Source organism: Protopterus annectens, chromosome 17.part0, assembly GCF_019279795.1.
Source record: "Protopterus annectens isolate FY-2018-M chromosome 17.part0, PAN1.0, whole genome shotgun sequence".
Classification (NCBI taxonomy): Eukaryota; Metazoa; Chordata; order Ceratodontiformes; family Protopteridae; genus Protopterus; species Protopterus annectens.
The window spans coordinates 528,076,535-528,093,276 of record NC_056751.1 but is presented as its reverse complement, the minus strand read 5'-3'; the positions used below and the strand labels follow the sequence as shown (position 1 = coordinate 528,093,276).

Here is a 16,742-nt window from a genome sequence, read left to right as displayed (position 1 = left end):
CTAATAGAATATATGCTTTAGTAGAGTTTCTAAGTTGTTTAAATTTTATGTGATCAGATGGGTCCTTTGAAGAATGCCATCTAGACCAAAATTTGTTTCTCAGCAAAATCTTTTGTTTGGTTTCTTTTGTAAGCCATGATGCAGTTTTGGTCCGATTCCTAAGGGTACAGGAAGGGGCGTGGATGTTGAAGATTTCAAGGAACTTAGAATTGAAGTAAGCCACTGCTTTCTCTAGTTGGAGGTGTTTCAAGGGTGACCAGTTGCATAGGCTTAGTTCATTTTGGAAATGTTCAGGGTTAAAGTGTTTATTGGAGTGAGAAGCTCTGTAGGTTATAGGACAGGGTGTATTGGTCTTATGTCGAATTAAATAAGTTAAAGAGTGATCACTCATGTCATCGGGGAGGTTGCCTACCATGTAGATTGGGGACCGAGTATTTATAAGTATCCAATCAAGGATTGATTCTTTGTTGGTGGGTTTATGGATTTGAGTGGGTGAGGTGACAATTTGAGAGAAGCCATGAAGGTTTATGTGGTTAGAAGGGTTATCATTATTACAGGTATTCCAGTCAATATTAAAGTCACCTAGGACAATGGTTTCTTGAGGATAGTTAGTGGACAGCCAGCTGAGGATGTTTACTAGGGAGTTGATGTTATTACCTGGAGGAAGATATGAGCATAAAATATAGATCGACTTACAAGTATTTAGTTGTAGCTTGGTGAAAAGAATTTCGGAATTGGTATTAGCTGGAGGTCAAGTGTCTAGTAGTGTAAGTTGGAGCCCTGTTTTATATATTATTATATTATATATAATATAATATTATAATATATAATATTATAATATAATATAATAGATATAATAGTATAATATTATATATTATATATTAATACAAATATAGCACATCTTATCCAATATAGAACCAAGCTTTGAATTTGTTTTCCTAAAACAGTTCTTGCTGTTTCTTTTTTTAATTTGTATTCCATCATAATTTAAGTATATTTCCATGCACCAAAGTCCCTCCACCATTATTAACACAAGGATGACCCTTTCACAAATATCTTGAAATTAACAAAAACTGAAATACCCATGTTTCCAGTTACAAAGAATAGAGAAATGAAGAAATTATGAAAAACAGTTCTAGATATATTTTTGGAATGACTGGACACAAGAAGTACATACTTGCCGAGTTGACTGAGAGAAATAAAACTAGCAAATGATGCCCCAATGCTAAAATTGGCTTCTCAGATGATCAGTTGTCAGTTTCTGTGGGATGATGGCTCAAAGTGCATTGGTGGGGTATTCTCCATTGTGTCTTTGGAAATACAAAGTAAAAAGACATGGAAGTACAAGAAGGGGGTGAGGTAGGTAGAAAAGTTTCCTCTAAATTGGAGTTCATATTATCACTCTAAAACTTTTTGTTACACAAGTATATTTAATGCAACAGAGTATCAATAGAATAACAGGAGCAACAATAAAAAAAACTAATTAAGAGTTTAACCATTAATCCTTTCAGCATTTTCCTGCAGTTATATTAGCTAAGAGATGTCCATGATTTACTGCAGGGATCTTCTGAATAAACTGCTGACCTATTTTTATAGTAAAAAAATGTGTTTATGCAAACTACATAACATTATTTACTGCATAACAAGTATGTGATATGAAATACAGCATCGGTACTAAATACTCATGACATGGTACATGTCCATATAATCCGCTTTCTTCTGAGCTCCTAACAAAAGTGAAACAAGTTACATTTTAGTATACACATTTCACTTATGAGTGTGTAAAGAACAACATTGTCAAACATTTGCTTCTTCAGTGAAAATCTTACTATTTCTTACCAAAGTTTGTATTTGGACCTGACAGTGTACCTGAAATCAGCCATTTTAAATCATATGTACTACTGCCAAGTAAAAGCTAAACTTTTCAAGTATACAAGTAGAGATGCAAGATTTAATAAAAGCTTGGCACACAATTGCATTTTTGCATTGCTGTTATAAGATTTGTAAATATTACATAATAAATTTATGCAAGTTTGACAAAATATCAGATATCTTTAGACTGGCATATAAAAAGCTGGGAAGAAGACGGCATTGGGTTTCCAAACACTGACCTATATACTAATGCTGTAATTATTAAATAATATTATTGTGGTAAGACATATATCTCTTGCTGAAAATGTTTAGATACTAAAATATTAATAGACAACAACAAACTTATCATAGATTTTTATATGAAACTGGGTATCCATATATTCTACTGGACTTTAAAAGATTTTGTTCTGAATGACAGATGCAAGTTTACTTTTATGCCTTTTATTAACCAAATCCTTTCAAGTCTTTAAAAGGATTGTGAATTCATATTACTTAGTCATGGAATTACTAATCCTGTTATTCCACATTGCATTCACTAATGGATGCTTAGTATATTTTAAGCAAAAACAATGACAGCTCTGAAGAACAGTAGTTTAATATTTTGGCATCAAACAAAATATAACCTGTTGAATATTTAGTAACAAGATATAGCATAGAGCAAGGAGGCTGGTTAGATATACATGCCTGTAAATAAAGAACAAATTCAGGATAAAATTGAAATATCACTAGATCTTCAAACTAAACCTGTTCTAAAAATCTTGGATCTATTCTCTAATGTTAATAAAGGGCCACTCAAAGGGAAGTCATATTTATCAATTATGTACAGGATTATTAGGGCTGAGTTTGTTACCCCAGATATGAAAATCTGGAATTCTCAACAAAAATTAATAATGAACCATTTTCAGAACTAAATAAAAATTTATTCTTAAAATCTGCAGGAAAGTCAATATCCTCACTTTATTGGAAAATCTATACATAGACATTTCTTCTCTTTCTAACACCTCATAAAATCAGACAAATGTATAAAACATGAAAATGAAATGCTGGAGGTGTAATGAAGCTGTTAATGCTGATTGGTTATACATGGTAATAGACTGTAAGTTGGTGGCTTTCTTTTGGAATGAATTTAGAAACTATTTTCAGGTTTTGTGATCAAACAATTGCATTATTACTGACTCTTTGATATTATTTGATAACCCACTTCCAGCAGCTGTACCTATTTTTCAAATACCTCTTCTTTGGGCAATACTTGCCACTGCAAGAAAAGTTATAACAAAAAACTGGAAATGTAAAACTGAATTAGCATTTGGTGAATTTGTGATCCTAGCTAAGTCTGTCAGTAAAAATGAGTTGTCAACTATAAGACTGAGAACTTTAAACATAACTCATCAGTGCATGTCTTGAAAAAGATTAATGATTTACTGGAAAAAGTACTAATGGTCATTTATCTTCGTATACACTGTTTTAAATGTTGATGTACTTGTTAAATCCAAATAAAGAGTTGTTTTAAGAAAAGCCACTGCACTCACAATTCCAACAGCACCATGTAAATGCATGTACAAAAGTCAACTGTGACAGTAAACACCCAGAACAATAAATTAATAAAAAAATAAATAAATGAAACTCAAAATGCAGACATACTTTACTTTATGTATCTATAATTTCTGTATGTAGCAATGACTATACCCCTCAAACACGTCTCAACTTTGACAAAAACAGTACACACACACACACACACACACACACACACACACACACACACACACACACACACACACACACACACACACACAGATATACATACATGTATGACTATACACTCATAACATACACACAATGTCACAATATTTCTATATGCATGTTTGTGTGTGTGTGTGTGTATGTGTGTGTGTGTGTGTGTTTCTGTATACCAGATATTTGCCTATTTCAACATTGACGTACGGAAACAACAACAGTAACAACGTATAGAAGGTCTATAAACATATATTAGAAATAAGTTAAAAAGAAATAACATACACATTTGCAGGCATACACATAAATACATGCACCCATACCCACACATGCACATATCAGACAATTTCCATGGCAGACAGTGATAATGATTATGAGAGGGAAGACCTGGGTTTGATTAAGAAACCCAGTGACTAGAAGATGTTGCTAGAGAGGGTTGGGACCAAACGAACAATCTTAGCCTGCAATTCCATAGGGGAAGATAACTAATGTAGAGCAGACAACATGTTGTGGATAGCCAGATACTGAGCTCGTATAAAAGGAGAACATAGGAAATACTATTGTGTGTGAAAGAGTGCTCATTACTGTAAACAAAGGCTGGCTGTATAGATGCATGCATTTTCATTGGACTGCAATTACAGATGTAACTCTGGGCTTGTCACTCACAAGTGGGAGAAAACAGTAGGATATAGTACAGAAGTCCAAGATAGACATATACAACAGGATACTAGCATGTGTCACACCATTCCTGTCTGTAATAATTCCATTAATGCCAAATATGGAAGCAGGATATAGAAGGAGTAGGATATATCAGGTTAATAATGGTGAAACATAGATACAAACATACAGAATCTGTATACATACATATCACTCATACATAAACATTTGCATATTGTTATTATGACTAGTTTAGTCTACAGGACTCACTTATAGCAAACATAAGTAATGGAAAGTTCCCTTTAATCACATTTCTTACCAGTCAGCAAATACAAAGAAGAAAAGCAAACTAGAAGATCCCATTATTAAAAACGAGTAATTCTCAGCTCTCTAGGCTGCAGCTTAGTCTTAGAAAAATTTTTATTTTTGTCTGGCATCAATTTTGTTTTATATAGGTTGATGACAAAGGCTTTGTGTGCTCATATTTCAGAAATAAAAGAAGCAGCTATGCCTTTTAAATGGGAATGGGCAAGACTGCTCTTTTTTGTGGCATATGATAAACTTAACAAAGCATATTTGATTGCATTTGCTTTAATGGTATCATTGTAGTAGTCAAAATATTCATAATCACAATGGCTTCCTGTTGACAACTGATATATTAGTATGAATATGACATGTGACAAAACATTTCCCCTCTAAACACAATTAACTGTAACAATGTAAAGAAAAGAGCATATGTTTAATGTGCGTAATGCAGAGATTAAGTTGTCTGTCAAAGCCTAACTGAAGCTAATAACCATGAATGCTGACAGGAAGATCTGCTTTGCCAGATCAGATAATATGTTCTGTAAATGTACAAGGAAATTGAAAAAAGAAATTAATATACAGAATATATGCATCCTTTGGCAGAGTACATACTTTAATAGAAAAGGTCACATTCCCAGAGGAGAAGAAAAAAGTTACCCTGTGATATTCAATACAAGCTGCCACTCTGTATTACCATATAATGCACTGATTCATACATGAAACTGGGCCCTATTAAAACTATGTTTATGAACAGAAGAAAAGAATTGATCCTTTCCCTCTCCATGGCTTATCACAGCTGTATCAATGGTGTTAAACTGATGACTTCCAGTAGAAAAAGACTCATCAGATGAAGCACTGAAAATGGGCAAATGAAACTGATAAAATGATGGAGGGAAGAGAAAGACCAAATCTATGTGCATATAACATGCACAACCACGTGTGATGTCTCTCGGTAATGTCTAGGGATATGCTCTTCCTTATCATTAATACCATCATCTGTTTATTCCTCAATTGTTTACATACAGGATGCAAATAATATGGCAAACATGCACTGTGAAGTTGCCTGAACTCAAAGATTGCAATGTGAAGTTGATTGTATAAATGTAAAATTATAGAAATATATTTTTGGACTTTTTCTGGAGAATCCTTTAGGGAGTGTATGCATCTGGACAAACCAGTCACTAAAAACACTTTAGGCCTAAACAAGATGGACAGATTGGAAATGGCAAATGACTGTCTCTCTAGTGTCAAACTCCCCTTCATACACATTTGGGAAGGGGGATGCATCTTTGCAAACACCTAAATAATATAAAAATCCAAGCAGCAAAGGTATGGCTCCAGTATAAACAGTCACTAATTCTAGAAGGTATGTAGTTCAAAAGAATAAAAGGCAGAGAAGATAGTCTTTGAGCTCAGCTTTAATGACACTAGCGCTTTCACATACAGCTTCATCAGGTGTTTAACATTTGCTGACATAAACCACCTATATATACCCATTCAAAACATCATGTGATCAAAAAGCAATTCAAATTTAAAGTAACAGCACATTTAAAATATATGAATACCATAGTTAAAAATACAGATATAAAAACATAGTACATATCACTTGCGTAAAGGTCTCTTATGTAATATAGGTCTTAAAGGGACATGGTCATTAAGACCATGACCATGATTCGCCCTAAGTCTGACTATCCAAATAGCCTCCAACTCTTCCGTTCTGGACCTAATATCCCCACGTCTCACATTATCATATGTCCTATCTAAAACTAAAAATTTAAAAGTATGTAATTCATTTGTATTCACTACATGTTTAGCAAGTGCATTAATAAGGTTCTTTTTCTTAATATTATATAGGTGCTCTCTAATTCTTTCTTTTAATGAGCGATCAGTTTTACCTACATAATATTTATTACATAATGTACATATAGCAAGATATACCACATGCATGGTATTGCATGACTACAAACCTTCTGGAATTAGTGACTGTTTACACTGGAGCCATACCTTTGCTGCTTGGATTTTCATTTGGATTGTATTTTTTCAGCAGAGGTAAAAGCTGTTTGTTTGGTGACTTTGTTGTTTTTATCTAAATAATATAATCAACTCCAGTGTTGGTGTGTTATGCAGGAAATTGGAACAAGTAATTAGTAGGTTTTGTGTCAAATTCTGAGTCAAGAATCTTGTTTCAGGCTGAGGCATTGCTCAAGAAAATTACATTTACCCATAAAATAAACACTAACAGCTTTAACATTTATAAAGTTTACATTTTAGCAGGGAGGCTACACCCCCCTGCATCCCTCATTGGGGGGCTGTGCCCCCCCAACCTCACCTCACATTAAATATACTAACTCCAAGATTGCAGTACAGTACGGAAATGAGCATATGTCATGCTCTGCTCACCTCAGATCAACAACAGTTGGCATTTTCCCTATTCAGCCTTATGAAAAATGGTAAAGTGAAGTTTCAGTTATATGAAACTTTGATATTATCATTTCGGTCTTTCAAATGTTGTTTTACCAGTATTTCAACCTTCTGAAGTAGACCTATATATATATATATATATATGTGTGTGTGTGTATGTGTGTGTGTGTGTGTGTGTGTGTGTGTGTGTGTGTGTGTGTGTGTGTGTGTGTGTGTGTGTGTGTGTGTGTGTGTATTTTTTTGTTCTGAAAATATCAACCCTTTAGAGGAAGTTGCAGGAAACACTGTAACAGACAGGAATGACCTGATGACTTATACCATGTCTTTTAATTTAGTTGTTATTGTAATTTAGCACATCACTCAAGAAATATCAATACTAATGTTAATGAAAATAAGAATACTGCTTCCAGGTTTGTTATTGTTTAAATGTACTGCTGATAATAGTTGATACACTAAAGCAGAAACATACTCTGTTAAGGCTTTTAACATACTCTAGAGTGGGATTATCCAGTAAAGAATTCCTTGAGTGAAGCTCTCTAAAAAGACTTTCTTATTATCAACATTTGTTGTAAATTTACTAGTCAGCTTAAAATGTTTACAAAGCTTCATGCGTAACATATATTTTATAACAGACCAAGTTTATATTATTCTGGTTTACTCCAATGTAATATTCGATACACACAGCAAGGGTACACAGCATATATCTTAAATAAAAAAAAATCTGGCAGACACATGCAGTAGGAATAATTTCCACTCTTGTCCACCATTTAAGAAGTATAGTTTCAAAATTAGTGGCTTCTATGTATAGCTTTTCATGACTGCCCTAAACTATTCCTGGGGGTCAGAAATATACAATGTAAAGGTTATCATGGTCAACATCAAGTAGTGTTACATCGGCATTTATTGCCCCTACTATTAACTAATTAAGAGCTCTTCTCACATAAGTGACAGTGCTGGTGATGAGAGAAGTGTTGTGTGTGTGTGTGTGTGTGTGTGTGTGTGTGTGTGTGTGTGTGTGTGTGTGTGGTTAGAGAACTCAGGAGTACCAGTAGCAATCATGTTGCATGTACATGAGTGTGTAGCAGCCCAAGTAAAACTTTGCGATGCAATGAGAATTGCTGATAGCATAATATGTAGTTCACAGCAAAGTCCCTACCAGTTTATTCACCGAAATGGGGAGGAAATGGGTGCATAATAAAATCAGAAAGTGGGAAGAGCAAGCATTGGGACATACCGGACACAGGGAAGTAATATGGGAGTGCAGAGGAGGAGAAAGGGTATTTTGTTTTTTTCTTGAGCAGGTGTCCATTTTTTAAGGGTGGATGGGGGGGTTGTAAGAGGAAGTCAGAACACAGTGAGACGGTACACATATTGAAGAGTATGCACACAAACAAACATAAAACAAAGGCAAAGAGAAATTGGGGAGGTGTCAATACCAGGGGAGAGTTCATAATGGATAGGCACACAGAGTGAGTGAGGGACAAAAAGTGGTGATGGGGAGGTCTGGACTAGAAACAAGGGAGAGATGTGACATACAAAAAAAGGGAAACCATGATTGGGGATAAGATGGGGTAATGGCTCCTGGTTGTGCTGCCTTAGGTAGGGCCCAGGCTGAGATTAGTCACCACTGGTAGCAGAGTGACTCTGCTTGTCACACGAGGAAATTCTCCAGGTAGCCAATGTGGGTGTCAAACTGCTGGTCCACAAACTCTGTCATCATCTCTTTCAACTCTTGTTGGGAAGCAAAATATAACCTACGAACAGGGGTAACAACACCCCACCCAATGATTGACCCCTAAAAGTTACCAAGAAAACTTCTAGGTCATCCCACCACTGCATGACCTCTGTCACCTGATAGAGAAGTAGGCCTGTAGGCAGATGAAGGCTGTCAGTAGAAGACTGGACAGAATGATGTAGCAGTGACAACTGCTACACCACAGGCATAGCTGAGACTGACACCACATAAATAATAATAATATAAATGGAAAAATAAAACAACATACATCAAATAAAAGTATAAAAGGATAGCAGCAGGTGAAAGAAAGAGAGAACAAGAAACAGGATTACTGCCCTGTCTCTATTTGATGATCAGTCTTACAGTTACTGACAGGTGGAATAAGCAGCTGCAAGGCATGTTATTATGTGGCCATAATGGTGACTAGGTACAGAATATGATATCTTTCTAGTGCAAGCTGTGTGTAAAAGGGTGCAGTAGAATAGTACCAGTTGACTTGGAGGGAGGGTTTCCACTAACATCAGCATGGTGCTGTTAGCCATAACAGGCCATGAAAGGTGTGTATGGTTGTGTCGTTATGGGTATGTTATGTCAGACAGGGGCAAAGACAGACCATGTAGACATGGGCAATATTACTAATTACTCAGGTCAACAAGCATACTTTGTCAGTGTGTTAAACCAAATACAGCCATGACAGTAGTGGTAATGCCTGTTAGGATATGGTGGGCAGCCACTGTAATGTAAGCTGATAAATACAATGGGATACAGCTGTTTTAATCTATGAGCACAATAGGTGTGCTATTATGAGGTGGCATACTTATGGGCATTTGGTGGGCCCATGTACAGCTAATATGATAAGATGCATACCCTGCATGCTGTAAGACCTTATGATCAATGACAATGCCCACTATATGGTAGTGGGTCAACAGACCTGCATGGCTGGCACTGTGTGACACTGTGCATGATTTACAGCCATGCTACACTGATAATTTGTTTGCCAATGTTGAATGTATGAATCTGCTAGACAATCACTGTATACATGTGGGTTATTGTGCTGCATATATGTTGCAGGTGAGTCTGGAAGTATGTAGTCATGAGATATATTTGGGTGTTGTTATAGCAATGCGTAATACAATGTTGACTTGAGAGACAGAGCTTATCTATATAATAACAGTAATCATACTCATCCCTGCATCTGCAGAGATACTCCATGGTCCTCCAGCACACCATCTTGTTCTTCTTGACCTGTTCTGGAGGTGGAAAACCATAATAAGACGTACACGCATCATGAATTAAGTGTGCTGCAAAGGTTTTATATATATATATATATATACATATATATATATATATATATATATATATATATATATATATATATATGCTGTATGAAAACTAACAGTGTAGTGGCCTGTCCTTTGTACTTACTGCACATCTGAGGAATTTTCTTGCTAACTTCTTCTTCCCACTGGTATAGAAGGTCAAGATATTACCTGCTCCGGTCTCTGCAATGATGTCTGAACTGCTGATCAGAATGGTGGATGCCAGTAGCAGCAGCCTTTGCCAGGCATCCACTTTACAATGGGGACACTCATAAGAGTTTTCCAGCAGGTGCTCACAGTAGTCTCTGTACATAAGGAGCAGAAATATTTTGAACGTTTTAGAGCACCACCAAGGAGCCTTGTCACTTTTAGTACCTTCAAAAGACATAGCATCTTACCAGGTCACAGCCCAGAAGAAAATGGTAGCTGTTTCATGTCCACAGATATTTCTGAGGTAGACATATGAGGTGTGAATTCAGGCACCTACTTAGTATGGCATGCCCTTAACACCATGTTGTAGTGAGTAAATAAATGGCATGGCAGGGTGGTGGTAGGGTGTGAACTATGGCACGTATGGAGTGTAAGAGTAGCACAGTATCCTCATATGATTCCATTTCTACAATTTAGAGATGCTATCAGCTATAATACTGCCATGCATTTTCCCACATCCCCACTGTTTTCCTTGACCCAGCTAAGCAGGCGCTTTGCTCAGATACATTCATGTTGAAAAATCGACAACCACTTTCCCTAAAACTCTTCGCCACAAGCAGTTTCAGTGAAATTAGGAATAAAGCTTTTTGCAGGTGGGCAAGCCGCGCTGCATACCCCACATGGGGAGGCAACTCCCACATCCCTCAAACTTAAATATACCTATTCCAAGGTCACACAGCAGTGAATAAAAGGGAATTCTCCATTATTTGTGAAAGTGCTTTCAATGAAAATTTTAATTGAAATGGCAGTCACCTAAACTGCAGCTAAAATATTGACACATACCCCATTAGTCTCTGCAAGTACTCATGCTAATGCTTGATGTTGAATGAGACTCATAGCATTGCCTAGGTCACATGTGCAATGCAATTCAGAAGCATTCACACTAAATAGACTCATTAATGTCTGTGCTAGCAACCTTAAAATTCTATGTTAGAAAGAAATATGACCGTTCGTTTGTTCATTGTGCTACATTAGTTTGCCTCATAGCAAATGTGGGGAGATTTAAAACTTCAAGAACCTGAAACCCTGTCATTTGCACATAGTTCATGTGAGGTAACTGGTTGGACAGTGTTGCCTGTACATTTTTTCTTGTGCTTTATATATATGATGTTGGTGTATTTTGACTGCTGATATATTTGAACATGTATTGGGTTAAAGGGGTTAAGTTACTTGATGAAGCTTTCAAATGGTGAATTCTGTATGCTATAATATGCATAGGGGAAGGGGTATACAACATGGTAGGACACTTGCTGGTCATAATGTGTACATATGTTATTGCCACACAGGATGGTGTGATGTGCCCTAGTTTAGGTTGAGGACTGTATGTACCCAACTCACTGTTGATACCCCTGTCATGTAATGTGTTCTGTTTGGCTCTATGTAACTCACATACTCTGTTCTTCATGGTACTGTGTCTTGCAAGAGAAATTTCCAGTTGTCCAGCCAACAGCATTCCTTGTGAGTCTTTGAGTTCTATGGATTTGCCTGTATTGTAACATGTCTCTACAAGAGGCATCATGTACTGGACCTTATAGTTCACAGCCCTCCTTAATATGACTGCTTGGTGTGGTATGTCCATGTACCATTAAGAATCACCTACATTGATGGAATGTAGCTGTGGGTAATGATGTGCTTGCCTTTTTTGATGAAAGGGAAAAGGGGGATAAAGTACCAAGGACAAAGTCTGCTGGCCTAGTAATACTCCACAGGTATTTACAGCCAACACAAATGCCTTGTCTGTTTGGGACAGTACTGTAAGAAAGGATGATAATAAGCCCTCTGCTGGCCAGCAAATACATTAATGTCAGGAGTATACAACATTCAAATGCACTGTGGGTAAAGACATATTGTAGCTGACACTTAGAGTGGTTGATATACAGTGGGAGGCAATTGCATTGCTACACCTGCAACACGTTCACAGTTTAGGGGGCAGATACAATGCACTGACAAACACTGTACCCATTCACGGTGAAGTTAAAGGCAGTATGTGTGCTGCTCTGGCCAACAGACACATAAAACCCATTACCTGCTGCAGATATCTCTGGGTTTCGGAATGGTATCCCCTGTAGGATAATGCAGCCTCCTGCCATGTGCACAACAACTCCTAGAATCACAAGTCACTGACTGCTGCCATAAGGAAGGTAGCCATAGGGCTATTTTATGCTGCTTCATGGATGACACACAACAAAGACCAAGTGAACACTGGGCATATTTTTGTGCTGCTATGGTATGAGTATATCATGTATGGCATACAACCAGATTAAATGTATATTTCTTTGGTATTACAGGTAGTCATGACAGATACAGACAGGCAGAGAATGACTTCATGTGCTGAGCCCTCTGGTAGATGCTCCAGAAAGTGACATCAGACTGGACCTGGGAATATAACTGCACGGGGCACTTCAATTATCATTTGGTATGCTCAAGGTGTGTATGTCATAACATATGGGACAATCTGTGCTACCTTCTAACCAACCAAAGTCAGATCATCATTAAATGGGGCCCTAGGCAGGGCAATGGATCAAGCCCCCCCCCTCCAGCAATTTTGATGTCCCATTACTTGGCTATTTCTACCCAGTTACCGTAAACACTGTTCAAACTTGTCAGTGTGCATACTGTTTTCTCCTTTACTGCTACAATGATTACAGATATTTTGATTTAATTTAAAACTTTTATAGCACAAACACTGATAGCCATTTGCTAAACAAAACAATGTAGTCTCAGAATGAAAACACACATAGCATGAACAGTAAACTTCTTTGGCCTTGAAACAGCATTAAAACTCACATTCAAATAAAATGCATCTGGCCAGTGTAGTAGCTCTGGTCTATTTTTAAACTATAAGCCCTTGCACACACTTTTAGGACCATGCAAACATGCATGTGTTCTTTGATTCACCTTTGTGATTGTATTAAATGATATTCCTTGTATAATATAGTACCACTTGTTAGAGTGTACTTTAAATTTGTAGTTTTAAGCATTTTTTCCAGTAAGCAATGAAATAAAACATTTGAGCTAATAATGACAGAACTACTCATTTCATAACATTTCAGCAATAAAAGGGCACTCAAATTTCTGTCATTACAAGCCACCCATACCAGTAAATATGCGCAATCTCTGCAGAGGAAAAAGTCATGCGAAATATTCCATATTAAAGAGATATGTAACTAATGAAGAGGTTGTTGTTGCTGGCAAACAATTTTGCATTTAAGTGTTTCATTTGCAAATTCAGTACCTGCTGTCCTTGAAGAATAAATTGCCTATGTTACATTAAAATTACATTAAAAAAGGGATGGGTGGCTAACTGACAACAGGTTCATAGTTACTAAGCATCTCATCCAAAGGACGATACACACAGGAGTGCAGTACCCCCATCTCCTATTAAAGTACACAAAATATATTAGCAATCCCACTAAAGGGTGTGGAAGTAGAACCCCCAGTCTTCTATACCAGAACCAAATATACTACTTATTGTGCTACCAGCATAGCTTTCAAATTATTTAGAACAGCTGATAATGGTCATTTGTTAAAGAAAACAGCTGCACATTTATAGCATGAGCAACACTAAACTTATCTTCCCTTGAAACTCAAATGCACTAAAACTCACAATTCCTTGAAAATGCACTAAAATTCTTTAGCAGTCTGGTAGCTGGTGTAGAGGATTTAGGCACTTGTCTCCCTTAAGCAAGGTACAGGATTTGAGCCTGAGTAAGTTAATAAACTAACGTGCCATCCCTAACTAGTTTCAGGTATATCTTGAGGGACAGATAGAGGGGAGAGAGATGTAAAGTTAGACGTAAATTTATTGGCCAGTAGGTTAGCTGTATCTTCAGCATCTGTGATAACTTCATTCACAATCATTTCAGTGCATTGTTGCATTATGCTTTTGACTTTATGAACATAACTACATTGTGCTTTTGACTTTATGAACATAACTAAAACATGCTTTGTGATTGTCTTTCGCTGTTTTAGCCTCAAAGTTGTCTTTTGGTGGATTTTATTAAGCTCCTCAGTTGTTTGTTTATATCATTGACAAGGGCTCTAATATTCTGGGAATTACATTTTATTAAAATTAGGTTCCTTTTATTATAAATGTTGTTGTTATTATGGTTCTACCATGTGGTTTGTTTCTGAGGTTTGCCCTTTATTTGTTCCTATGGGTTACAGCTGAATCTATGCAGCTGTTTACATGATGGCATAGTGTGATGGTGTCCATTTCTACATATTCAATGGAGTTAACTTGGTGTGGTGGGAATTTGAAGCTTGCCAGTGTATCACTTAGGATTTGATAGTTTGTCTTAAAGAAATTTCTAAAGGTATCTTGAGTGGAAGGGATCTCTGGTTTCAGTTTTATTTCAAAGGAGACTGCTTTATGGTCAGACCTAACAAAGGATGAAGATACACAAGGGATGGCGCAAGATGCTCCCATTTTAGTAAGTGAAAGATTCAATATGTTATTCCCTCTAGTGGATACTCTAATTGTTCCAGGTAATTTGTATTGTCAAAGTCCAGGAATCTCTGTGACTGTGCACTAGTGGTGGTGTAGGTTTTCCAGTTTAAAGCTGGATAGTTTAAGTCACCTAGGAAAATGGTATTGGGTTTAATACTGAGTGATTCCAGTTCTTGTAGACAGGTGTTGTGGCTTTCTTTTGTCACAGAATAAGTTCTATAGCTAGCTAATATATGGCATGGGACCCTTCTAATGATTATTTGGTCATGAAGAAGCTTCATTGCATCATGCTGCTTTACCAGCCTTGATGTGAGTCTCTTCTATACCTCGTGCTTTTTTCCCCTCCTGCTCAGTAGCTGGTTTAAGTGTATGAAAGGCATTATTGCCCTGCTCAGTCTGAGTGCTCTACTATTGTCTCCACTATTTTAAACCATATCTTCAGTCACTCCAGTCTTTGATATCTTCCAAGATGAGAAGGGCTTGTCGGGTGTTGATTTTCTTGTTGAGACTCCCAGCCTTTAACCTTTCTTTTTGTGTGTCCAAAATACCATTTTACTTTTTGACAATTACATCTGATATTATATACCACTCTACTAGGCTAGTAACAATAATGCCCTTTCAAGTTATGAACTCCGACATTAATTCTTAATTCAGATTCCTGCACTACACATCTACACCCACTACATCCATGCATCCTAAAATTCCTAGCAGTTCTGCACTTTAATGAAATTTTATAGCATAACATTTTCTCAAGTTTTAACCCCCAACAGGAAATCTTGCCAAAACATTCTGTAAGGTACTATCTGACATTAAAATATACACCAATTTGTTTTAATAACATACAGATGTTTCAGTGAATGTAGAATGTTTAGTCACATAAAATAAATATTCTTCTCACATTTCCCCATTCTATTGTAATGAAAGGAATGACAATCTATCCGAACTACTAATTTTGCCAGCATTACCAAACATCTTTACGTCTTTGAATCAAACCCTTAGAATACCTTCTTTCCACCAATCTGGATTCCGTCCTCTGTAAACATTCTAGTAACTCCTCATTATCTGATATATTAGTTTTTAGACTAATAATTTCACTTAAAGGTAAAGTCAGAATATGGTAGGGTGGGTGATAACTAGTGTCTTGCAGGAAATTATTAGCTAAAGTACTTTTTCTAAATAATTTAGATTTAATAAACATACACTTTTTTTTCAAACTTGATGTCCAAAATTTCTACTTCATAATCAGTAACAATGTAATTAAAATGAATACTCTATCCATTTCCATTAAGAAAACTAACAAAATCAAGAGCATCCAGCTTATTACAGTTATATAGTAATAACAAGTCATCAATATACCTAACATACTCTACAACATTGTCTCTCATAATGTATTAGTGTAGATGAAATCTTGTGCAAACCCTGCCATAAAAATATTCACATAGGCAGGAGCATATAGGGTACCCACTGTGGTACATTTATCTTGAATAAACCATTTATTTTAATGTCTAAAGAAATTATGAGTCAAACAAAAATCCAAAGACCCTCAGCTAAATAATAGAAAACAATTCTGATACCAGACTGATGCCGAATGGATGAATATAAATGTTTAACACCTAAATTAACCAATATAAACTATCACACCACATTACAGTTTTAAATTTACCCATTACCTCAGAAGTATTTTCAACATAATACTAAATTTTGTTAACAAAACCTTTCAGAATACCGTCCAGTGACAATCCAACCTTTTCCAAATAACTACCAATACCTGATATGACAGGATGATCTAGGGGATTTAATAAAGATGTATGTATTTTTGAAACAGCCTAAAAACATTGATCAAAGGATATTTTATAAATAAAACATTTAAGTCTTTCTCATCCAAATAAATAAATAAAAACATTTCTTTAGTAATTCAAATAATTATTTATTGAAATCATTACTGCCATTTTGTCTGATCATTGAATACTCTATTTCATTATTCAATAAAGTGTTATAAAAATCAAATGATAACTTCTGCTCATTATCTTTACATTATCCT

The 16,742-nt window shown here is 36.1% G+C and overlaps 1 protein-coding gene across 1 annotated transcript in view; it reads right to left on the bottom strand.

Annotated features, from left to right (window-relative positions):
* LOC122791761 overlaps positions 1-4,672 on the bottom strand; it is a 198,512-nt gene extending 193,840 nt beyond the window's left edge. The window contains exon 1 of the mRNA XM_044059684.1: positions 4,580-4,672. Coding sequence (XP_043915619.1) covers positions 4,580-4,623 — 44 coding nt within the window. The 5' untranslated portion in view covers positions 4,624-4,672. The remainder of the gene's footprint in view (positions 1-4,579) is intronic.
* Positions 4,673-16,742: the final 12,070 nt, after the last annotated feature.